This window comes from Lynx canadensis, chromosome B3 (genome assembly GCF_007474595.2).
Source record: "Lynx canadensis isolate LIC74 chromosome B3, mLynCan4.pri.v2, whole genome shotgun sequence".
Lineage (NCBI taxonomy): Eukaryota > Metazoa > Chordata > Mammalia > Carnivora > Felidae > Lynx > Lynx canadensis.
This window is the reverse complement of record NC_044308.2, coordinates 99965867-99993309: the sequence shown is the minus strand read 5'-3', so window position 1 is coordinate 99993309 and position 27443 is coordinate 99965867. Positions and strand designations below refer to the sequence as shown.

General features: G+C 36.1%; 1 protein-coding gene across 5 annotated transcripts in view; it reads left to right on the top strand.

Annotated features, from left to right (window-relative positions):
- TXNDC16 (thioredoxin domain containing 16) overlaps positions 1 to 22220 on the top strand; it is a 138037-nt gene extending 115817 nt beyond the window's left edge. For 3 of the 5 annotated variants that reach the window (XM_030319106.1, XM_030319104.1, XM_030319102.1), the window contains 2 exons: positions 817 to 1007; positions 15110 to 15830. In XM_030319106.1, coding sequence (XP_030174966.1) covers positions 817 to 1007; positions 15110 to 15408 — 490 coding nt within the window. In that variant the 3' untranslated portion in view covers positions 15409 to 15830. Of the gene's footprint in view, positions 1 to 816; positions 1008 to 15109; positions 15831 to 21843 lie in introns of those variants that run through there. The other 2 variants (XM_032593710.1, XM_030319105.2) reach the window with 1 other exon arrangement.
- Positions 22221 to 27443: the final 5223 nt, after the last annotated feature.

The following is a 27443-nucleotide window of genomic DNA, read 5'->3' as shown; positions in this document are numbered from 1 at the left end:
TGTTCTGCTAGTCTGGCAGTTTTCTGGCTTATTTAGGCAGATGTGGGTTGGAATCTAAGCGATCAGCAGGATGAGGTGAGCCCAGCCTCCTCCTATGCCACCATCTTCCGTGCTTCAGCCCCTAAAAAAATTGTTTAATGTTTATTTTTGAGAGAGAGATAAAGACAGAGTGCAAGCGGGGGAGGGGCAGAGAGCAAGGGAGACATAGAATCTGAAGCAGGCTCCAGGTTCTGAGCTATCAGCACAGAGCCCAACACGGGACTCCAACCCATGAACTGTGAGATCAGGACCTGAGCTGAAGCTGGACACTTACCCGACTGAGCCTCCCAGGTGCCCCAGGAAAGCTGGGTATCTTAAAAGTTATGGTTTCCATGTTTGTTCATAATTTTAAAAAGTATTTTTAATTTTAAATTAACCCCTTTCTCTTTTTATCTGAGGAAAAACAATTTTATTTGTAGTATTTATTATAAGTATCTTATTTTATAGTTTGTAACCATTTAATTTTTGAGTTGACATGTGATCAGACACTTAGCTCAACTTTGGGAGGAGCCTAATGATTATATCAAACCTGAATTGACAAATCTTTGAACTATGACTGGCTTTCATGAAAATATCACTGTCTTTTTTTTCTCCTAAGAGAAACACCGTGCCAATTTCTTTAAGAATCTGACTACTAATAACATAGTTATAGACCTCTTAGTTTTTAGGACAAACATAATGATGTGATACTATATTTAAAGTTTAATGTTATACAAACTATTATTTTCATAGTTTTATTATAGAAATACTAACATATTCAATTGCTCCCTTTTGTAGAAAGAATACTCCTGCGGGAAGAGGAGTCCTACAGACATACTTTAATGCTCTGCCTCCCCTTCCTCTTATTGTTGTGGTGAATCTGCATTCAGGTGGCCAGGTATTTGCATTTCCTTCAGAACAGGCAATCACCGAACAAAACCTTTTACTGTGGCTTAAGAAGTTAGAAGCAGGACTTGAGAGTCCTATCAGTAAGTTTTCTGTTTTAATACACAAAGTTCTATATTTTCATAGATTTTTAAACTTATATTATAACTAATGAATGCTAAAATTAATTGAATTGTAATGTTTATAAGTATCCTAAATATTAATATGTTGATAGAACTATCCATGGGACAGTCTTTTTGGGGGTATTTATTACTCCCATAAATTACTACCATTAAGTTTAATGATAGTAACTAACATTTATTAAATGCTTAGTGATTCACATGTGTTATCTCATGAATTCTCCTAAGAGTCATAGGAGTATTGTTACTCTAGAAGAGTAAGATAACTAGTTCAAAGTCACATAATTAACCAGTAAATGAGGAAGCTTAGATTCCAACCAGCATCTCCTTTAGTCCAGAGCCAGAATTTGGAACCACAAGAAAATAGATCTGGGTTGAGAATTTACTTATTTATTTTTATTTTTATTTATTTTTTTATTTTACATCCACGTTAGGTAGCATATAGTGCAACAATGATTTCAGGAGTAGATTCCTTAATGCTTCTTACCCATTTAGCCCATCTCCCCTCCCACAACCCCTCCAGTAACCCTCTGTTTGTTCCCCATATTTATAAGTCTCTTATGTTTTGTTCTCCTCCCTGTTTTTATATTATTTTTGCTTTCCTTCCCTTATGTTCATCTGTTTTGTATCTTAAAGTCCTCATATGAGTGAAGTCATATGATATTTGTCTTTCTCTAATTTAGCTTAGCATAATACCCTCTAGTTCCATCCATGTAGTTGCAAATGGCAAGGTTTCATTCTTTTTGATTGCTGAGTAATACTCCATTGTGTGTACACACACACACACACACACACACACACACACACACACACAACATCTTCTGTATCCATTCATCCATAGATGGACCTTTGGGCTCTTTCCATACTTTGGCTATTGTTGATAGTGCTGCTATAAACACTGGGGTACAAGTGCCCCTGTGCATCAGCACTCCTGTATCCCTTGGATAAATATCTAGTAGTGCAGTTGCTGGGTCGTAGGGTAGTTCTGTTTTTAGCTTTTTGAAGAGCCTCCATACTGTTTTCTAGAATGGCTGCACCAGTTTGCATTCCCACCAGCAGTGCAAAAGAGATCCTTTTTCTCTGCATCCTCACCAACATCTGTTGTTGCATCAGTTGTTAATGTTAGCCATTCTGACAGGTGTGAGGTGGTATCTCATTATGATTTTGATTTGTATTTCCCTGATGATGAGTGATGTGGAGCATTATTTCATGTGTTGGTTGGCCATCTGGATGTCTTCTGAAACAGGAAGAAATAGAAAATTTGAACAGACCCATAACCAGTAAAGAAATTGAATTAGTAATCAAAACTTTCCCTATAAACCAGAGTCCAGGGCCAGATTGCTTTCCAGGGGTATTCTACCAAAAATTTAAGGAAGAGTTAATACCTATTCTCTTGAAGCTGTTCCAAAAAATAGAAATGGAAGGAAAACTTCCAAACTCTTTCTATGAAGCCAGCATTACCTTGATGCCAAAAGCAGACAAAGACCCCACTAAAAAGGAGAACTATAGACCAACTTTCCTGATGAACATGGATGCAAAAATCTTCAACAAGTTATTAGCCAACCAGATCCAATAACACATTAAAAAAATTATTCCCCACAACCAAGTGATTTATACCTGGGATGCAGGGCTGGTTCAATATCCACAAAACAATCAATATGATTCATCATATCAATAAAAGAAAGGACAAGAACCACATGATCCTCTCAATGGATGCAGAGAAAGCATTTGTCAAAATACAGCATCCTTTCTTGATAAAAACTTAATAAAGTAGGGATAGTAGGATCATACCTCGAAATCATAAAAGCTATATATGAAAGACCCAATGCTAATATCATCCTTAGTGGGGAAAAACAGAGAGCCTTCCCCCAAGGTCAGTTACAAGACAGGGATGTCCACTCTCACCACTGTTATTCAACATATTTTTGGAAACCTTAGCCTCAGCAATCAAACAACACAAATAAAAGACATCCAAATCGTCCAGGAGGAGGTCAAACTTTCACTCTTCACAGACAACATGATACTCTGTATGGAAAATCCAACAAAACATTCCACCAAAAACCTGCTAGAACTGATGCAAAATATCCCTAGCATTTTTCACAAAGCTAGAACAAACAATCCTAAAATTTGTATGGAACCAGAAGAGATGCAAAATAGCCAAAGCAATCTTAAAAAAGAAAAGCAAACCTGAAGGCATCACAATTCCAGACTTTAAGTTATGTTACAAAGATGTAGTGACCAAGACAGTATGGTACTGGCATAAAAACAGACACATAGATCAATAGAATAGGATAAAATGCCCAGAAATGGACTCACAAGTATATGGTCAACTATTTGACAAAGCAGGAAGGAATATCCATTGGAAAAAAGACAGCCTCTTCATCAAATGGTGTTGGGAAAACTAGATAGCAACAATGAAAAAAAAAGAAACTGGACCAGTTTTTTATACCATACACAAAAATAAATTCAAAATGGATGAAAGACCTAAATATGAGACAGGAAACCCTCAAAAATCCTAGAGGAGAACACAGCCTCTTTGTGACATCAGTCATAGCAACTTCTTGCTAGAGACATCTCCAGAGGCAAGGAAAACAAAAATAAAAGTGAACTATTGGGACTTCATCAAGATAAAAATCTGCACAGGGAAAGAAACAATGGGCAATACTAAAAAGTAGCCTACAGAATAGAGAAAATACTTGCAACATACATATCTGACAATGTGTTAGTATCCAAAATTTATAAATAACTTATCAAACTGAACACCCAAAAAACAAATAATCCAGTTAAGATATGGCCTGAAGACATGAATAGACATTTTTCCAAAGAAGATATCCAGATGACACAGGAAAAGATGCTCAACATCACTCATCATCAGGGAAATGCAAATCAAAACTACAATGAGGTATCATTTCACACTTGTCAGAATGGCTAAAATTAACAATACACAAAACACCAGATGTTGGTGAGGATGTGGAGAAAAGAGAACCTCCTTAACATTGTTGGAAATGCAAACTGGTGCAGCCACTCTGGATAACAGTATGAAGGTTCCTCTAAAAGTTAAAACTAGATCTACCCTACAATATAACAGTTACACTACTAGATATTTATCCAGACGAAATAAAAATACTGATTTGATGGGATATATGCATCTTGATGTTTATAGCAGCATTGTCAACAATAGCCACATTAGGGAAAGAGCTCAAATGTCCATCAACTGATGAATGTATAAAGAAAATGTGTGTGTGTGTGTGTGTGTGTGTGTGTGTCTATATATTTATATACATACATACATACATACATATAATGGAACATTAGTCATCAAAAAAAAAATGAAATCTTGCCATTTGCAACAGTATGGATGGAGCTAGAGTATATTATGCTAAGCGAAATAAGTCAGAGAAGGACAAATACCATATAATTTCACTCATGTGGAATATAAGAAATGAAACAGATGAACATAGGGAAGCAAAAAGAGAGGCAAATAATAAAACAAACTCTTAACTATAGAGAACAAATTGAGGGTTGCCAGAGAAGAGGTGGGTGGGGGGATGGGTTAAAACAGTAATGGATATTAAGGGCACTTGTGTTGAGCACTGGGTGTTAAATGTAAGTGATGAATCACTAAATTTTATTTCTAAAACTAATATTACACTATGTTAAGTAACTAGAATGTAAATAAAAACTTGAATCTAAAAAAAAAAAAAAACTATAAAAAAGAACCCATCAGACCTGAAGAATACAATTGAAAGGAAAAAAATGTTAGAGGGAATCAAAGTAGATTAGAGAATGCAAAGAATGGATGGAAGGGTAGTGCAAATCACTCAAGCTGAAAAGCAAAAAGAAAAAAATAATTAAAATGATGATAGTTTAATAGATCTCTGAGACAACAAGCAGATGAACATTTGCATTCTGGGGGCATGGGATGCTTGAGGGAGAAAGGGGCAGAAAACATTTGAAGAAATAATAGCTGAAAACTTCCCTAACCTGGGGAAGGAAATAGATATGCAGATCTAGGAAGCACAAAGAGCCCCAAGTGAATCCAAAGAGGTCCACACTAAGACATAACAACCATTAAAATGACAATAATTAAGGATGAAGAGAGAATCTTAAGAGCAGCAAGAGAAATCAACTAGTCTTACGGGTATTCCCTTGTGTGTAACTCTCAGCTGATTTTTTCAGCAGAAACTCTGCAGGCCAGAAGGGAATAGCATAATATAGTCAAAGTGCTGAAGGGAAAACCTTTCAACCCAGAATACTCTACTTGGCAAGGTTATCATTCACAATTGAAGGAAAGACAAAGAATTTGCCAGACAAACAAATATTAAAGGTGTTCGTCCCAGTAAACCAGCCTTACAAGGAATGTTAAAGAGACTTATTTAAATGGAAAAGAAAAGGCCATAACTAGAAGGAAGTTATGAAAGGAAAAAAATCTCACTGTTAAAAGCAGACATAAAGATAGTGGATCAGTCACTTATAACTAGAGTGAATATTAAAAGACAAAAGTAGTCAAATCTACCATCTCTAAAGTTATTAGTTAATGGATACACAAAAGAAAAAGATGCATAATATGACACCAAAGACATAAAACTTTGGGACGGGAGAAACTAGTAAACATGTAGTGCTTTTAGGATGTTTTCAAACTAAAGTGACCATCCATTTAAAATGGACTACTTTATACAGAGTGTGTTTTATATGAACCTCATGGTAACCACAAACCAAAAATCTATAAGAGATACTCAAAAAATAAGGAGAAAGGAATCCTAACATTAAAGAAAGTTATCAAATCACAAGGAAAGAGGACAAGAGAATGAAGGAACATATTGGAACTACAAAAACAACTAGAAAAATGTTAACAAAATGGCAATAAGTACACACCTATCAATAATTATTTTTTTTAAGATTTTATTTCTAAGTAATCTCCACACCCATTGTGGGGCTTGAATACACAATCCCAAGATCAAGTGTTGCATGCTGTACTGACTGAGCCAGCCAAGCAACCCTCAATAACTACTTTAAGTAGGCAAAAATGTTCCAATAAAAAGACACAGAGTAACTGAATAGATGAAAAAAGTAAGACCCATCTATATATTTCCTACAAGAGACTCACTTCAGACTTACAGATGCAGACTGAAAGTGAAAGATTGAAAAAAGGTACTTCATGCAAATGGAAACAAAATGAAGCTGGGGTAATAATACTTCTATCAGGAAATACAGACATTAAAACAAGGACTGTAAAAAGGAACAGTGAAGGGCATAACAATAACAAAGGGATCAACCCAACAAGAAGATTTAACAGTTGTAAATATCTATGCACCCAACATAGGAACACCTAATTATATAAAGCAAATATTAACAGACATAAAGGGAAAAATTGACAGTAATACAATACTAGTAGGGGACTTTTAACACTCTGGTTACTTCAATGGAAAGATCATCCAGACTGAAAATCAATAAGGAAACAATGAGTTTGAATGACATATTCCATTAGATGGACTTAATAGATACATACAGAACATTTTATACAAAACAACAGAATACACATTTATTTCAAGTACATATGGAACATTCTCCAGGAAAGATGACAGGTTAGGCCACAAAACAAGTCTCAATAAACTTAAGAAGAATGAAATCATATCATGCATTTTTCCCACCACAATGGTATGAAACTAGAAATAGAAGGAAAAAAAGCTGGAAGAAAACCCCACAAACACATAGTGGTTAAACAACGTATCACCAAACAACCAGTGGGTCAACAAAGAAATCAAAGAGCAAAAAAAAAAAAAAAAAAACAAAACTAGAGACAAATGAAAATGGAAACTCATGGGTTCAAAATGTTTGAGAGGCAGCAAAAATAATTTTTAAGAGTGCAGTCTATAGCAATATAGACCTACTTCAGGAACAAGAAAACTTATACACCCTTATACCTAAAGGAGCTGGAAAAAGAACAAAGCCCAAAGTTACGGAAGGAAGGAAATAATAAAGATTAGAGTGGAAATAAATGAAGTAGAGACTAAAAAAAATAGTAGAAAAGATCAATGAAACTAAGGTGTGATTCTTTGGAAAGATAAACAAAATTGATAGACCTTTAGCCAGACTCATCGAGAGAGAGAGAGAGAGAGAGGACTCAAATACCCTCATGATGAAAGAGAAGTTATAACACCACAGAAATACAAAGGATTATAAGGGACTACCATGAAAAATTATATGCTAAATAATTTGACAACCTAGAGGAAATGGATAAATTCCTAGAAATTTACAAACTTCCATGACCAAACCAGGAAAAAATAGGAAGTTTAAATAGACCGATTACTTCCACCAACATTGAATCAGTAATAAAAAAACTTCCAACAAACAAAAGTTCTAGACCAGATGGTTTCACAGGTGAATTCTACCAAAAATAAAGAATTAATATCTATCCTCCAAAGTATCCCAAAAGTCTAAGAGGAAAGAATTCTTCCACATTTATTCTATAAGCCCAGCATTACCCTAATACCAAAACCAGACATAGATGCTACAAGAAAAAAAAAAAAGAAAGAAAATTACAGACCAACATCCCTGATGAACATAGATGAAAAAATCTGTAACAAAATATTAGCAAAATGAATTTAAAATATATTGAAAGCATCATTCAGCATAGTCAAATGGGATTTATTTCAGGGATGCAAGGATGGTTCAGTATCTGCAAATCAATCAACAGGCTATGCCACATTAGAAAAATGAAAGATAAAAATTATGTAATCATCTCAATAGAAAAAACATTTGATAAAATTCAACATCTGTTCATATGAACTCTCAAGAAAATGAGTACAGAGGGTATGTACCTCAATATAATAAAGGCCATATACATCAAAACCACAGCTAACATCATACTCAATGATGAAAAGTTGAAAGCTTTTCCTTTAAGATGAAGAACAAGAAAAGATGCCCATCCACTCTCACCACTTTCCTAGCTATAGCAATCAGACAAGAAAAAAAAAAAAATCAAAGACATTCAAATTGACATTCAAATTGACATTCAAATTGTCAATTCATTGACATTCAAATTGACATTCAAAGACATTCAAAGTAAAACTGTCATTATTTACAGATGACCTGATACCATATATAGAAAACCCTAAAAACTCTACCAAAAAAAACTATTGGAACTGATAAATGAATTCAATAAAGTTGGAGGATACAAAGTTAATATTCAGAAATCTTTTATGTTTCTAAATACTAATTATGAACTAGCAGAAAGAGAAATTAAGCAAACAATCCATTTACATCTGCATCCAAAAAAAAAAATACATAGGGATAAATTTAACCAAGGAGGTAAAAGACCTGTACTCTGAAGACACTGATGAAAGAAATTGAAGACAACAAATATAAAGATATACCATGCTCATGGACTGGAGGAATTAATACTGTTAATATGGCCACACTACCCAAAGCAATCTACAGATTCAATGCAGTCCGGATCAAAATACCAATAGTATTTTCACAGAACTAGAACAAATAATCCTAAAATCTGTATGGAACCACAAAAGACAGCCAAAGCAATCTTGAGAAAGAAAAATGAAGCTGGAGATATCACAATGTCAGGTTTCAAACAATATTACAAAGCTATATTAGAATGATACTGGTACAAAAACAGACACATGGATCAATGGAACAGAAGACAGAGCCCAAAAATAAACCCACTCTTATATAGTGAATTAATCTACAGCAAATGAGGCCAGAATATACAATGGGAAAAAGACAGTTTCTTCAATAAATTTTGTTAGGAAAACTAGATAGCTACATACCAGAGAATGAAACTGGATCACTTTCTTATACCATACACAAAAATAAACTCAAAATGGATTAAAGACCTAAATGTATAAAACTCCTAAATGAAAGCATAGGCAGAGGCATCTGGGTGGCTCAGTCAGTTAAGTGTCTGACTTCAGCTCAGGTCATAATCTCATGGTTTGTGGGTTTGAGCCCCACACCAGACTCTGTGCTGACAGCTCCGAGCCTGGAGCCTGTTTTGGATTCTGTGTCTCCCTCTCTTCTCTGCCCCTCTCCTGCTAGTGCATGCACATGGTCTCTCTCTCAAAAACAAACTTAAAAAAAAAAAGCATAGGCAGTAAACTCTTGGACATCAGCCTTAGCAGTATTTTTCTAGATGTCTCTCCAGGCAAGGGAAACAAAAGTAAAATGAACAGTTGTAACAATATCAACCTAAAAAGCTTTTGCACAGCAAAAGAAACTATCAACAAATGAAAAGGGAACCTAATGAATGAGAGAAGATATTTGTAATGATATTGTAAATGATATATCTGATCAGGGGTTAATATCTAAAATATATAATGAACACATATATCTCAACACCAAGAAAACAAATAATCCAATTTAAAATGGGCAGAGGGCCTAATTAGACATTTTTCCAGATAAGACATACAAATGGCCAACAGACACATGAAAAAACGTTCAACGTCACTAATCATCAGGGAAATGCAAATCAAAACCACAATGAGATCTCACCTCATACTAGTCAGAATGGCTAGTATCAAAAAGACAAAAAATAGCATTGGCAAGGATGTGGAAAAAAGCAAACCCTTGTTCACTGTTGGTGAGAATGTAAATTGGTACAGCCACTGTGGAAAACAGTGTAGAGATTCCTCAAGAGATTAAAAATAAAATACCATGTGATTTAGTAATTTCAGTTCTGAGTATTTACCCAAAGAAATTGCAAACACTAATTTGAAAAGATATGTGCACCCCTATGTTTACTGCAGCATTATTTACATTATTTACATTATTTACAATAGCAAAGATATGGATGCAACCCAAGTGTCCATAGATAGATAAAGAAGTTGTGATATTTATACACAATGGAATATTGCTCATCCATAAAAAAGAATGAAATCTTGCCATTTGTGACAACGTGAATGGACCTAGAGTGATGCTAAATGAAATAAGAGAGAGGAACACAAATACTGTGTGATATCACTTATATGTAGAATCTAAAAAACATAACAGACACAGAACTGGTTGTCAGAGGGGAGGGGATTGGAGGAGGAATGGACAAAAGACACAAAGCGCATTAAGAGGTACAGACTTTCAGTTATAAAATAAGTCATGGGGATGCAAAGTACATCATAGGGAATGTAGTTAATATTCTAATTTTCTATGGTGACAGATGGTAACTAGAAGTATGGTGATCATTTCATAATATATACGAATGTCAAATCATTCTGTTGTAACCTGAAACTAATATTGTATGTCAACAGTACTTCAATTAAAAAAAATAAGTAAAAAAGGTGGTGATGTTCAAAGGTACAGAAACCTGAGCTCATTATCCAACCTCCTTGATTACTAATGGTGTGGCTCTAGGCAAGTCTTTGTTTCCTCCTCTGCAACTGTAAAATGAGATTAATAGTTCCTACTCTAGGTCACATAATTATTTTAAAAATCAAGTAAAAGTAATGTACATAAAAATACTTTGTAAGGTGTAAAATCTGAAGTATTACCATTATTCTTAAAGAGATCCTTTCATTCAAGGAACGTCAGTAGGGCTTCGATTCCTCAACTCAAAATTACCAAGAGGAAAGAACCAGAATTATTTTCTTTTTAGTTTCCTGAGACTGGTGTATCTTCCATTGTAATTTTGTTAATGCCTTTGCCAAGTCACTCTTTGATTTCCATTATTTCTTTATATCAGTGTTCCTATTCTTAAATTATTCCTGCAGCCTCTGCAGCAGGAAAGAAGCAAACTGAGTAGTACTTTGGTGTATTGGGTCTTGTCTTCTGTGCTAACAGGACCTGCTGTCGTCACTCTTTGAGAGACAGATCTGAGATTGGGTGTTGTAGCTACTCCCAGAAAAGCCTGAATCTGTAATGCAATGCCATGTGTGTCTGCTTTACTACGCTTGTTGCACATCTTAATCTCTGTAAAATTGTGACAACTTGCTGTTCTTATTTGAGATTTCCATTTAACCTTCTTCAAGTTCGTTGGCCTTTTTAGGTCTTGATTTTCTCATCTATAAAATTGGGATAAAAATTATACTTACGTCACAGGATTGTAAAGATTAAAAGAATAATGTTGGGCACACAGTAAAGGCTCAATAAACGTTAACTATTATTATCATTACTAATTTGATAAAACATTTATTATTCATACATGATGAGAGTACAGTTTTACTTGGAATTGAAAACATGGGGACCTTTGTAGAGTTTTCTTAGCAAATAAGTAGCAGAATGGAAATGCCTACTACAGGCATTTTGTCATCATGTCAGACCACTAGGCTGCAGTGTTTACCTTACCTAGAAATAAATATGCTAAGTATTTGTTATGTTTCAAGTTGGACTTTCCTTAAAGATAACTTAATGTCTTTAATAAACATACTTTATCTGCATTTTGCAAACAACAAACATTCTTACCTCTTACCTATTCCTTATATTGAAGAAAATATTTTAAATGTTGGTCACTTTTGAATCTGCTAACCTCACAACAGTAATTTTAAATATCAACTACAGGTGTAGCCTAAATTTAATAACCTGCCTATATACCATGTACTAGGATTTCATATAATTGAGTCTGCATGAGGAAATTATATATCAAGTATAGAGAAACTGCATATGTATTTATGCAAATTTTTCTTGGAGCTTTTAATCCGCCTCTGGAAATTTAAATTTATATGAATTTCCTAAGCTTTTAAAGTATTTATTTCATTTATCAGACATGCTCAAGTTTGTATTTTATCAACATTATTTTTTTTCATGTTAATAGTATAGAGATTCTTTCACTGGAATTTATTTTTTAAAGGTTTACTTGCACATTTCCTTATTTCTCAAAATATTATTTTAAATGGGCAACTACACTCTAATTTTTTTATGGTAAAGTATGTCTACTAAATGGAGAAGAGTTAGCGAATTTACTTATATGTTATCAGATTAAATCAGTTTTTCTCTTCTGACCAATGTTTTAAAATAATGTTCAAATTCACTACCATGAAACCTATCTAAGACACTATCCGATCACTGTCTCTTTATAGTACAATTGATTCTATCACAATTTTTAAGTATTCCTGTCTATAGTTATTTTTGTAAAATGAACTTGTTTTCATAAAGTGTATGGAAACTAAATCAAAAGCTTCAAAAACATCTATAGATGGATACTTGGGTTGCATCCATATCTTCACTATTGTAAATAATGCTGCAATAAACACAGGGTGCATGTATCTTTTCAAATTAGTATAAATACTAGTACCGGAATTATTGGATCATATGGTATTTCCATTTTTATTTATTTTTTTATTTTTTATTTTTTTATTTTTAATTTTTTTTATTTTTTAAAATTTATGTCCAAATTAGCATATAGAGAAACAATGATTTCAGGAGTAGATTCCTTAATACCCCTTACCCATTTAGCCCATCCCCCCTCCCACAACCCCTCCAGTAACCCTCAGTTTGTTCTCCATATTTATGAGTCTCTTCTGTTGTGTCCCCCTCCCTGTTTTTATATTATTTTTGTTTCCCTTCCCTTATGTTCATCTGTTTCTGTCTCTTAAAGTCCTCATATGAGTGAAGTCATATGATTTTTGTCTTTCTCTGACTAATTTCACTTAGTATAATACCGAGTTACATCCACATAGTTGCAAATGGCAGGATTTCATTCTTTTTGATTGCCGAGTAATACTCCATTGTATATATGTGTGTGTGTGTGTGTGTGTGTGTGTGTGTGTATACACATTTTCTTTATCCATTTGTCCATCGATGGACATTTGGGCTCTTTCCATACTTTGGCTATTGTTGATAGTGCTGCTATAAACGTGGGGGTGCATGTGTCCCTTTGAAACAGCACACCTGTATCCCATGGATAAATGCCTAGTAGTGCAATTGCTGGATCGTAGGGTAGTTCTATTTTTAGTTTTTTGAGGAACCTCCATACTGTTTTCCAGAGTGGCTGCACCAGCTTGCATTCCCACCAACAGTACAAAAGAGATCCTCTCTCCACATCCTTGCCAACATCTATTGTTGCCTGAGTTGTTCATGTGAGCCATTCTGACAGGTGTAAGGTGGTATCTCCTTGTGGTTTTCATTTGTATTTCCCTGATGATGAGTGATGTTGAGCATTTTTTCATGTGTCGGTTGGCCATCTGGATGTTTTCCTTGGAGAAGTGTCTGTTCATGTCTTTTGCCCGTTTCTTCACTGGATTATTTGTTTTTTGGGTGTTGAGTTTGATAAGTTCTTTATAGATTCTGGATACTAACCCTTTATCTGAAATGTCATTTGCAAATAGCTTCTCCCATTCTGTCGGTTGCCTTTTAGTTTTGCTGATTGTTTCCTTTGCTTTTAATAAAAAGCAGAAGCTTTTTATTTTGATGAGGTCCCAGTAGTTCATTTTTGCTTTTGTTTCCCTTGCCTCCGGAGACGTATTGAGTAAGAAGTTGCTGCAGCCAAGATCAAAGAGGTTTTTGCCTGCTTTCTCCTCAACGATTTTGATGGCTTCCTGTCTTACATTGAGGTCTTTCATCCATTTTGAGTTTATTTTTGTGTAGGTGTAAGAAAGTTGTCCAGGTTCATTCTTTTGCATGTTGCTGTCCAGTTTTCCCAGCACCACTGTCTTTATTCCATTGGATATTCTTTCCTGCTTTGTAAAAGATTAGTTGGCCATACATTTGTGGGTCCATTTCTAGGTTCTCTATTCTGTTCCATTGATCTGAGTGTCTGTTCTTGTGCCATCCATTTAAATTTTTTGAGATGTTTTCCAGTGTTTTCCACATTGGCTGAACCAGTTTACATTCCCACCAATACTCCACAAGGGTTCTTTTTTTTCCACATGCTCACCAACATGGATGGACTTAAAGGGTATTGCACTAAGGGAAATAAGTCAGAGAAAGACAAATACCATATGATTCCACTTCTATGTGGAATCTGAAGAACAAAACTAATGAATAAGGAAAAAGCCTAGACGTATAACTACAGAGAACAAACTGATGGTTGCCTGAGAGGAAGGGTAAAGGGGGATGGGAAAAAACAGGTGAAGGTAAGTGGGAGATACAGGCTTCCAGCTATGGAATGAATAAGTCATGGGGATGGAAAGGTATAGCATAGGGAATATAGTCAATGCTATTTTAATGGAATTACGTGGTGAGAGATGGTAACTACACTTATGGTGAGTGTAGCATAACATAAAAATTTATTGAATCAATATGTTACACACCTGAACGTAATGTAACTGTGTGTGTCAAATACACTGAAATTTAAGAAAAAAAAGTTTCAAAAACGAAATGCTTTAAAATGTAAAGGAATACTTGTCTAAACAATAAATGTGTTTGTTCCAAAAAAAATTTTCTGTAATGATTCATAAGAAATAGTTGCAGGGGAACTTCTTGGGAAAATGACAAGAAGAAGATCCTAAATTTACCTCATCCCATGGATACAACTAGATAACACCCACATCAATGTAAAAACCCAGAAAATGACTCAAAAACTGTCAGAATAGACTCTTCACAGCTAATTGTAGACAAGGGGCGGCAAAGAAGGTATAAAGGGCAGAGACATGGTGGGGAGCTAAAGAGACCCACAAGACTATCCTCAGGAGAGAGACACCCTGCAGGCTCACAGAGGAAAGAGAAACAGACCATCACACAAAACACTACAGTCATGGGAAACCCACATGGGGAAGACAAACCCCCACATTTTGGCTTTGAAAACCAGAGAAGCCTAATTTTATAAGTTCTTACAACCAGCAGGGCTTAACACTTAGAATGTTAAAATTTAGTGGGTTCTCTGGGAGAACTTGGAGGGTGGAGTCCCCACCCTTAAAGAGCATAATAAACAGCCAAACAGAGATACAGAATATAAGAAGCAGTTTGAAAAACACTTGGGGTATATCAGAAGGAGATTTATTTACTAATCTCAGTGTGTGCTGGGGGTGGCAGGGATCTCTAGGAGACTTCTCTAGGAAGCAAAAGGAGCTGGCAGGCACCACTTCCCTCCCCTGCCCGCCCCCCAGCCTAGATACATGACACCTGGGGGAACAGCTCAGTGCCAACACTCTCCACCTAACTTACTAATCCTCCTTTGCATTCTCCAGTGGACATGCCCCTCCAACATGCCTTTGGCTGGAGCCTATCCAAAGTGGTGCTACAAGCATGGCAGTGTACCAGCAGCTGTGACAGGGACCAGCACCACTTCAAAGTGGTCCAGCTGGTCTTGGAGAGAGAAGAAGATAACCACAAACACCAGTCCAAATGCAGCCCCAGCAGTGGGCTGGGGGAAACCAGTTGGTCATACTACAGGCCCCACCCACCAACAGAAGCTCCTCAGGGACAACACAGGGAAAGTGCCCTGTGCTACTGCATCTCTGGCAAATACCTGTTCTGGCTCAGCTGAAGCCCAAGGTGGCCCCAGACTGGCCCACTAACAACACAGGGATTGCCCTGTCCACAGCAGGCAGAGTCATTGCAGACAACTGCACTGAAGCAAAAGTGGCTCAACTACAATAGTCAGGCACAACAACAACATTCATGAAGCACCAGGTTCTGGTGAACAGGGGACCCTGAAATCCAGGGCACTACAGTACCTCTTCTTCACAAGGCCACTATTTTCAAAAGCAGGAGACATACCTGACTTTCCTAACACAATGAAACAGAGTTCAAAAAAATGAGACAGAAGAATATGTCCCAAATGAAAGAACAGAACAAAAATCACAGCAAGAGAGCTAAACAAAGTGGAAATAAGTCATATGCCTCACAGAGAATTTAAAGTAATGGTCATAAAGATACTTGCTAGACTTGAGAAGAGTGGAGGACCTCAGTGAGACCTTTAACAAAGATCTACAAAACAAAAAAGAATCAATCAGAGATTAACTCAATAGCAAAGTAAAAATACACTAGATGGAATAAACAGAAGACTAGAAGAAGCAGAAGAATGGATTGGCAACTTGCAGGAAAGCAATTAAGCTGAAAGAAAAAATAATGAAAAATGAAAATAGACATAAGGAACTCAGTGACACCATCAAGTGTAATAACATTTGCATTATAGGGATCTCAGAAAGAGAAGAGAGAGAAAAGCAGGCAGAAAATCTATGTGAAGAAATAACAGCTGAAAACTTCCCAAACCTGGGAAAAGAAACAAATCTCTAGATCCAGGAGGCACAGAGAGCCCCCAACAAAATCAACCTAAGGAGGTCTGCACCAAGACACGTAATTAAAATGGCAAAAAGTACTGGTTGAGAATTTTAAAAGCAGCAAGAGAAAAGAAAACAGTTACTACAAGGGAAATCGCATAAGGCTGTCAGATTTTTCAGCAGGAATTTTGCAGGCTGCAAGAGAGTGGCATGATATATTCAAAGTGCTGAAAGGAAAATATCTGGTGCCAAGAATATCTAGTGAAGCTGTCATTTAGAGTAGAATGAGAGGGGGTGCCTGGGTGGCTCAGTCAGTTAAGCATCCGACTTCAGCTTGGGTCATGATCTCACAGTTTGTGGGTTCGAGTCCCACCTCGGGGCTCTGTGCTGAGAGCTCAGAGCCTAGAGCCTACTTCAGATTCTGTCTCCCTCTCTCTCTGCCCCTCCTCCACTCACCGTCTCTTTCTGTCTCAAAAAATGAATAAAAACGTTAAAACATATTTTTAGAATAGAAGGAGAGTTTCCCAGACAAACAAAAGTTAAAAGAATTTGTGACCATTAAAATAGCCCTATGAAAAATATTAAACAGGACTCTTTGGGTGGAAAGGAAAGCCCATGAGCAGGAGTAAGAAAAGTAGGAAGCACAAAAGCAGTAAAATTAAGTTTATATGTAAAAATCAGGAGATTCACAAAATAAAAGGATGTGAAGTATGACATCATATACTTAAAACATGGGTGGGGAAGAGTAAAGGATGGGTTCAAACTAAATATAGACTTAATATAGACTACTATATGCATAAGATGTTACATATATATACCTAATGGTAACAACAGGTCAAACACTAGTAACAGATATGCAAAAAAGAGACAGAGACAGAGAGAGAAGGGAATCCAAGTATATCACTAAAGAAACCCAGTAAATCATGAGAGAATAAAGCAAGAGAATAAAGGAACAAAGAACTACTAAAACAACCATAAAACAAGTATCAAATGGCAATAAATGCAACCTATGAATAATTACCTTGAATGTAAATGGACTAAATGCTACATTCAAAAAGACAGAGGGAATGGATTAAAAAAAGCAAGACCCATCTATATGCTACCTATAAGAGACTCATTTCAAACCTAAAGACACATGGAGATTGAAAGTGAACTGGCAGAAAAGCATTTATCATGCAAATGGAAGTGAAAAGAAAGCCAGGGTAGCAATAGGCATATAATACAAAATAGACTTTAAAACAGATTATAACAACAGACCAAAAAAAGGACACTATATATTCATAAAAAAAAAAACAATCCAAGAAGATATAAACAATGACAAATATTTATACATCAACATGGGAGCACCCAAATACATAAAGCAGCTAGTAACAAACATAAAGGAAGTAATTGAGAGTAATACAATAATAGTAGGGAACTTTAACACCTCACTTACATCAATGGATAGATCACCCAAACAGAAAATCAACAAGGAAACATTGGCTTTGGATGACACATTGGACCAGATGGATCTAACCGATATTCAGAACATTCTATCCTAAAACAGCAGAATTCACATTCTCTTCAAGTGCACATGAAACATTCTCCAGAATAGAGCACATATTAGGCCACACAACAAGTCTCAATAAATTAAAAAAGACTGAAGTCATAATACTATGTGTCTATTCTGACCACAACTCTATGAACCTAGAAGTCAGTTACAAGAAAAAATATGGAAGAAGACAACTACCTGGAGGTTAAGTAACATGCTATTAAACAATGAATGGGCCAACCAAGAAATCAAAAAGGAAATAAATACAGAGAGAATGGAAATAAATATAGACAGACAACGAAAATGAAAACATAATGGTCCAGAATCTTTGGGATGCAGCAAAAGTTGTTCTAAAAGGGAAGTTTAGAGCAATACAGGCCCACCTCAAGAAGCAAGAAAAATCTCAAACTAATCTTTCACCTAAAGAAACTAGAAAAAGAACAAACAAAACCCAAAACCAGTAGAAGGAAGGAAATAATAAAGATCAGAGCCCATATAAAGTACAGAAAAGCTAAAAAAAAAAAAAAAAAAAATCAGTGAAACCAGGAGCTAGTTCTTTGAAAAGATCAACAAAATTGATAAACCTTTAGCCAGATCATGGGAGGAAAAAAAAAGTGAGAGGACTCAAACACATAAAATCAGAAATGATAGAGGCAAAATAACAATCGACACCACAGAAATACAAAGGATTATAAGAGAATATTATGAAAAATCATATGCTATCAAATTGGACAACTTAGAAGAAATAGACAAATTCCTACACACCTAGAACCTCCCAGAACTGAATCAGGGAGAAACAGAAAAATTGAACAGACTGATTATCAGCAATGAAAATGAGTCAATAATCAAAGACTCCCAACAAACAAAAATCCAGGACCAGACGGCTACAAAGGTGAATTCTACCAAACATTTAAGGAAGTTAATACCTTGTTCTCAAAATATTCCAAAAAATAGAAGAGTAAGGAAAGCTTTCAAATTCATTCTAGGAGGCCAGCATTACCACGATATCAAAATCAGATAAAGACCCTACAAAAAGGAACTATAGGCCAAAGCTCTGATGAACATAGATACAAAAATCCTCAACAAAATATTAGCAAACAGAATTCAAAAATACATTAAGAAAATTACTCACCGTGATCAAGTGGGATTTATTCCTGGGATGCAAGGATGATTCAATATCCACAAATTATCATCATTGTGATGCATCACATCAACAAGACCAAGGATAAAAACCATATGATCACTTCAGTAGATGCAAAAAAAAAAAAAAAAAAAGCATTTCACAAATCATAACATGCATTCATGATAAAAAGTCTCAACAAAGTAAGTTTACAGGGAACATACCTCAACATAATAAAGTCTGTATATGAAAAACCTACAGTTAACATCATTGAACTCAGTGAAAAACTGAGAGCTTTTCCTCTAAGAGTAGGAAAAAGAAAGGATGTCCACTGTCACCTCTTTTATTCAGCATGGTACTAGAAGTCCTAACCACAGCAATGAGACAAAAAGAAATAAAAGGCATCCATATTGCTAAGGAAGAAGTAAATCTGTCACTATTTGTAGATGACATGATCCTATATGTAGAAAACCCTAAAGACTCCGTTAAAAAACTGATCAATGAATTCCATAAGGTTGCAAGATACAAAGTCAATATATTGAGGGGCGCCTGGGTGGCGCAGTCGGTTAAGCGTCCGACTTCAGCCAGGTCACGATCTCGCGGTCGGGGAGTTCGAGCCCCGCGTCGGGCTCTGTGCTGACGGCTCAGAGCCTGGAGCCTGTTTCCGATTCTGTGTCTCCCTCTCTCTCTGCCCCTCCCCCGTTCATGCTCTGTCTCTCTCTGTCCCAAAAATAAATAAACGTTGAAAAAAAAATTTTTTAATAAAAAAATAAAAAATAAATAAATAAATAAATAAATAAAAAGTCAATATATTGAAATCCATTGCATTTCTGTACAGTAACAATGAAGTAGTAGAGATAGTAAGAAAACAATCCCGTTTAAAATTTCACCAAGAATAATAAAATACCTAGAAGTAAACTTAACCAAGGAGGTAAAAGAACTATACTATGAAAACTATAAAACATTGATGAAACAAAGACAACATAAACAAATGGAAAGATGTGCCATGCTTATGGGTTAGAAGAATTAGTATTGTTAAAATGTCCATACTACCCAAAGCAATCTTCAGATTTTAATGTAATCCCAAACCAAATAGCAATATCATTTTTCACAGAACTAGAACAGCCCTAAAATGTGTATGGAACCAGAAAAAAAGACCCTGAAACAGCTAAAGCAATCTCGTGAAAGAATAAAATTGGAGGTATCACAATCCCACATTTCAAGATGTACTACAAAGCTGTGGTAACCACAACAGTATGGTACTGGCATAAAAATAGACACACAGATCAATGAAACAATAGATAGCCCAAAAATAAACCTGCAATCATGTGGTCAATTAATCTTTGACAAAGGAGGTGAGAATATGTAATGAGAAAAAGATAGTCTCTTCAACAATGGTGTTGGGAAACTGGACAGCTACATGCAAAAGAATGAAACTGGACTACTTTCTCACACCACACACAAAAATAAACTCGAAATGGATTAGGACTTAAATGTGATGCCTGAAACCATAAAAATTCTAAAAGAGAGCAAAGGGAATAACCTCTTTGACATTACCCATAGCAACATTTTTCTAATAATGTCTCCTAGGGCAAGGGAAACAAAAGCAAAAATAAACTATTGGGACCCACCAAAATAAAAAGCTTCTGCATAGCATAGGAAACAATCAACAAAACTAAAAGACAGTCTACTGAATGGGAGAAGACATTCACAAATGACATGCTGAGAAAGGGTTAATATCCAAAAAATATAAAGAACTTATGCAACTCAGCACCAAAAAACCAAATAATGCAATTAAAATATGGGCAGAAGACATGAACAGATAGTTCTCCAAAGAAGACATCCAGATGGTCAACAAACCCATGAAAAGATGCTCAACATCACTAATCATCAGAGAAATGCAAATCAAAACCATAATGAAATATCACCTCACACCTGTCAGGATGGCTAAAATAAAAAACACAAGTAACAACAAGTATTGATGAGGATGCAGAGAATAAGGAACCCTCATGCATTGTTGGGGGATTACAAACTGGAGCATCCCCTTTGGAAAACAGCATGGAGGGTCTCCAAAAAATTAAAAAAAAATAGAAGACCGTATGATTCAATAATTCCGCTATAGGGTATTTACCCATGAAATATGAAAATGCTAATTCAAAAAGATATATGCAGCATTTATATTTATTGCAGCATTATTTACAACAGCCAAACTATGGAAGCAAGCTGTTTATTGGTAGATAAATGGATAATTGAGGATGTGGTATATATATACACAATGGAATATTACTCAGCCATAAAGAAATAAGTCTTGCCATTTGCAACAGCATGGATGGACCTAGAAGTTATAATGCTAAATGAAATAAGTCAGAGAAAAACAAATACCATATGGCTTCACTCATATATGGAATTTAAAAAACGAAACAAATTGAAGAAAAAAAGAGACAAACCAAAAAACAGACTCTTAATTACAGAGAACAAACTGATGATTACCAGAGGGAAGGTGGGTGGAGGGATGGGTGAACTAGGTAAAGGGATTAAGAGTACACTTAGCAAGATGAGCAGAGAGTAATGTGTAGAATTGATGAATCACTATATTGTATACCTGAAACTAATAAAACACTATGTTATTTATACTGGAATTTTAAAAAATTTTCAGTTTTTTGGGATAAAGTTGGGTAAGGTGGGTAACAGGAGGCTTTTTCATTTTAACTTGTATCTGTATGTAATCTCATTACCATATTGCTATTTTTTTTTTTTTTAACCTCAACAAGGGTTAACTAGCAGGGAGATTCTGGACCTTATTTTTTTCTATTAATACTAACTTTTATTTAGAATAGAATAGTTTGCAAATATAATATAAAAAATGAAAATGGCTAGTAATGACAGATGTATCAAGTTTCTTAGACAATGACAAAATCTAGTTTTGTTTAGATAAGTAAAAACTGATAAAGCCTTTACTCTTACACATATATTTTTCAAAATAAAATATTTTATAGTGTATCTGTATGATGATGTTATTATTAACCTTTGGTTGTATCTTCCTTCCAGCAATTTTACCTGCTCAGGAATGGAAACCTCCTCTTCCTGCTTATGATTTTCTAAGTATGATGGATGCCGCAGCATCGCAACATCCCACAAGGAAAGAGCCTGAGTGTACAAAAGAAACTAACATGCAGAAGAATGATAAAAAACAACATGAAGATAAATCAACAATCAGAAAAGAACCAGTTGAAACACTGAGAATAAAGCATTGGAATAGAAGTAATTGGTTTAAAGAAGGAGACAAATCATTTAGGCATGACAATAAAGAATTGTGATGCTCATAAGAGTTATGAGCTGGTTTCATAGGGTTGTGGAGAGCTTTACAAAGTCTTTGTAGCTTATTTGGTAGACTGAAGAATTCATTATAAATTAATACTAAATCACTTCCAGTCTCTAGGCCATTGTTGTCCAATGGAAATATAATGTGAGCCATATATGTAACTTAGAATTTTATAGTAGCGCCTTTAAAAAAAGTAAAAGCAGATGAAATTAATTTTAATAATTCACCAAGTATACCCAAACTAGCTCAGTTAACATAAAAATTACGATATTTTTACATTCTTTTTTTCTGTCAAGTCTTCAAAATCCAGTGCGTATTTCACCCTCACTATATATCTCCCTTCTGATGTGACTAGTGACTGACTACTGTATTGGAAGTTCAGCTCTAGACAAAAACTGGTATAATTAATTTAACTTGGGTCTAGCCATGATATATTTTGAATTAGAATAAAAATTTAACTCTAGGTTTAACTCTAAAAATTCAACTCTAGTTGACTTCAGAGTGTTATCATACAGCTGGAAGTTGTATTTGCTTTGTTGTGGACATGATGTTAAAACCAGTGTTTTTAAACCAAGGAGTTTTGGGGCGCCTGGGTGGCGCAGTCGGTTAAGCGTCCGACTTCAGCCAGGTCACGATCTCGCGGTCTGGGAGTTCGAGCCCCGCATCGGGCTCTGGGCTGATGGCTCAGAGCCTGGAGCCTGTTTCCGATTCTGTGTCTCCCTCTCTCTCTGCCCCTCCCCCGTTCATGCTCTGTCTCTCTCTGTCCCAAAAATAAATAAACGTTGGGAAAAAAAAAAAAAATTAAAAAAAAAAAAAAAAAGATAAAAAAACCAAGGAGTTTTGCCCCGAGGGGACATTTTGCAATGTCAGGAGACATTTTTGCTTGTGACTAAGGGTATTACTAGCATCTAGGGGTGGGTAGAGGCCACGGATGCTGCTAGATACCCTATCATGCATTGGACAGCCCCTCACAACAAAGAATTATCCTGCCCAAATATCAGTAGCGCCAAGGTTGAGTAATCTTGTTTGAAACTAACCTGTGGTAGAATGTTCTTATTCTGCTTAGTTATATTTGAAAAAAATCTTGGATATTAAAGATAAATACATATTAGGTGGTCTTATCCCAATTATATCTGAACACAACCATATCTTTTATTATAAATTCTTTTTTATATTTTTGAACAGTAATGAGATAACACTAAAAAGGACTCAGGATGAGATGTATACACACACACACACACACAATTATATACATTATAGTTATGTATGATAATCTATATAACATATTTATAATATATAAAAATGTATATAAGAGAATCTTAAAACCTCTTAATTCTACAAGTTATATTGCTAAGTTGAAGAGAATTTAAACATTCTGCTATCCTCTTCACAAAAAGGCTCCCCGATCTAAGCCATGTGTGAAATGTACCTTTGTAAGCTTTGGAAAAATCAATTGGTCTCCCTCATCTATATAATGGAGAGGAGAAGCCATAGAGCCTCATCTATATAATGAGAGGGAAAGATTAGCCAAAAAATTAATTTTTCATTCCAAAAGCACTTACTTGTCAGGGTTATCTGTTTGTAGCAGTTTGTCTCATTTTTGCTTGGTGCATATTTTTGAGACATTTGTTGAGAACATCGTACTTTGCGCTCCACTATATTTCTCCCTTTTAATACCTCCTTGGGGTATCTGGTTCTTGAAATTTTCTGCACATACAGTTTGCCTAGTACAATTGGGTTCATAAATAGAATCTTAAAAAGCAAAAATAGCTATATTTCATTGTAACATAGATCATTTGCTACTGTTAGCACCCCCTTCTTGATATTTTTCCTGTAGCATGTAATGGATATTATATCAGTTCATTCTCATTTGTTTTGATTTCTAACATGGGAGATATGAGAATGAACTCTAATTATAGTTGTAGCAATAAAATAACACTAGCCTAACCATTAGAAAATGCTAATTAACTATAAGCACACAGAAACATAAAATCGATTATTGTACCATACCCAATTTGACAGTTGTTGAGATGTTCTTTTAGTAATTTCAAATAAAGTATCTAGATTTCAGGCTACCTATGTTCAAAAGCTTCCTTTGACCTCCGTCATGCCCTCTGTTGGACCTGTATCAATGGATACTGTATTATCAATTGACCTGTATTACCCTGTATCAATTGGGTTTCTTTGGTTGCAGGTAACAGAAACTTAAGCAAAATGGGAATATTGGGTAATTCACAGAGTTAGAGGAAAAATTAAGCCACATTTTAAGAAGATGGGAACCAAGGCTGTTCTAGGATCAATGTATGAGAAACTAACAGCTCAGTGATGAATCAGTTCCAACTGCTTTTCTATCTTTTGTGACTCAGGGCATCCTGGGAAACTTGGATAGGGGAAGAGTGGGCACTTTAGTTGGGAGCCCTAACCAGACTTTCACAATGCAGAAGAGGTAAATCTCACAAAAGAAGTCTAGATTCTGGGGGCACGTGGGTGGCTCAGTCAGTTGGTGTTCAGCTCTTGATTTCAGCTCAGATCATGATCTCCCAATTCATGAGATGGAGCCCTACATCAGGCTCTGCATGACAGCATGGAGCCTGCTTGGGATTCTCTCTCTTCCTCTCTCCTGCCCCTCCCCTTGTGCTCTCTTCCTCAAAGTAAATAAGTAAACATAAAAAAAATAAAAGAAAAAAATCTAGATTCTGTTTACCAGAAAGTGAGAGTGAATGTAGTGAGTTTTCTCACAACACCACTTGCTGTTCTTCTATCTGTTCTTTGTATCCTTTTCAGGGTTTTCTGTCATATACTCCTATTCATTTTTGAGAGCTTCAAAAGCCCTCTCTCTAACACCAAGTGGTTATAGTTTTCCTAAATGTCGCCCACACACACACCCCAGTCTTCTAGAAGACTTGGTGGCCACTTCACATGTACATTCTGCAGAATGTCTCTCATGAATCAGATTCTTTCACCCTCTCTGGCCTCACCTATGCTGGAAGGTCAACATTCTTAGTCCATTGCTTCCAGCTCTGTGATGAAACATCCCATGGACAGTTTTTCAAAATTCTTAGAGTTCCTCATCTGAGCTTATGCTGCTTTAAAAAGCTAAACATGTACATTAGCAGAACAATCGACTTTACAAATCAGTAAGTGTCTATCTTTGGCAATAGAACATAATCAAATAGGTATACCTTGGGAGCTGTGTCTCCCCTTAAGATGTAGAAAGCTGCAAGAGAATGTTACCCCATCCTAACAACAAGAAATCATAATTAAAAATTTTTTAATGTTCATCTATTTTTGAGAGAGAAAGAGACACAACATGAGCAGGGGAGGGGCAGAGTGAGAGGGAGACACAGAATCTGAAGGAGGTTCCAGGCTCTGAGCTGTCAGCACAGAGCCTGATGCAGGGCTGGAACCCACAAACCACAAGATCATGTCCTGAGCTGAAGTCAGATGCTCTAACAACTGAACCACCCAGGTGCCCCATAAATCATAATTTTCCTTAACACCCATCAGAGAAGGTAACCAAAGGAACTCAACAAGACCTTTCAAGGGGAGACAGGATACATGAATGGTTTCCCCTTTGGCAGAGAATAGAATACTAAAGCAGAAAGATATATATATCTTTGGAAGAGTCTAAGATTTTACTTTACCTTCAAATTATAAGTTAGTGTGCCACAGTTTCCTGAATCAGAGAAAAAGGACTTTATTACTCACTGTAATAGCATTTATCAGAGGGTCAGTATTTGTACTAGATCTCTGATCCCCAATCCCACAGTGCCATCAGAAGAGGGCCAGGTGAAACCTATATAGGCAGTGGGTTGCACTGCAAGGGAGGAACCCTGAGCTCAGAGAACCTAAATATTTTGTAATAGGTATTAAGCATGCTTGCCCTTAGCTCTCGAGGGAGACATCTTTATGACAGTAGACAGTAATCAAACCTATCTGTATTTTCCCAGGCTGAAAAGGTGGTCCAAAATGAAGTCAGTGCTTCTATTCATAAATCACTTGGAAATAGGAGACCCTGGAAGAATTGTCTTCCAACAGGAATCACCTGAATTTTTAGAGTATTCTTTAAAGGCCAAATGTGGATTAAAATATACCCTTAGAATAAGTGGGAGCCCTGATATGACAATAATTAACATTCATTCACTCAGGGTTTCCTTCCTATAAATCTCCACTGGGTACTAATGAGAACCCCTAGGGAAGGAGCTTGGTAGGAAGAGATCCCTCAGGGACAAAACTGCAGGTAATGGTTGATGGAATGGTATTGCATGACAGACGTGAAATACTACTCACTTCCTCAGACCTTTCTCTGGTATAAGAAAGCAATTAGACACTGGTGGAGACAGAGCAAACCTTCCTGCATCCAGGGCCCATTGCCTCTGGGGAAGGGGTAAGTACAAAACTTTTTGCCCTTGGAGAGAGGCAGAACATCTCTTAGGCCCAGGATCCTGCCCCAATACCAAGCAGAAATCTATTACTGGGAGGACATAAGAACACTTCTGTCCAAGAACTGTGAGTAGTGCCTCTGCCATGTTTAGCTGCCATGGGGGAGGAGCCAGAAATTCTGAGAAGGTACTACCACAGATACCAAGTACACAGACCCTACCTAAGTCTGAGAATGGCCAAGGAGAACCAAGAACTTCTACCCCCACCCATCATCAGCTCAGTATGAAATAATAAACAATAGCAGTTTGTGACTTTGGGAAGCACAAGATTGTGGGATGACACAGGCAACCAGGGCTTGCTGAAAGCTGAGGGTAGAGCCAGGAAATAAACCTCGGGCACTTGGGTCCGACTCCAAGATGACAGCAGCCCATCCCTAAAGGAACACACAGACCATAGTACGATAAAAGTAAAAATAACAAAATCAAAACCAGTTTCAACTGACTAGATTTGCTCAGACCTTCACACTAATGGCCAGGTGTAGACATTATTCATCTCTCTCTACTAATCTCCACAGATGTCTGACATTCAGTCAAAAATTCTAAGACTAAAAGAAATGTAAGAAAAAACCCATTGTGAAGAGATGAAGCATGATGGAACTAAACTCAGAGACTCCCAAATATTGGAACTGTGAGGCTGAGACCATAAAGTAACTGGGATTGAGGTGTTAAAGGATTTGATGGAAAAGATGGACAACCTGCCTGAACAATGGTAAATTTTAGCTGGGATGGAAATGCTAGAGATGACAAAACATGCTAACAGCAATGAAGAATGCCTTTGGTGGGTTCATCAATAGACTTGGCACAGCTGAGGAAAGAAGTGGAATTTGAAAATAGGTCAGTGGAAATTACCCAAAGTGAAACACAAAGAGAACAATAATAAGTGA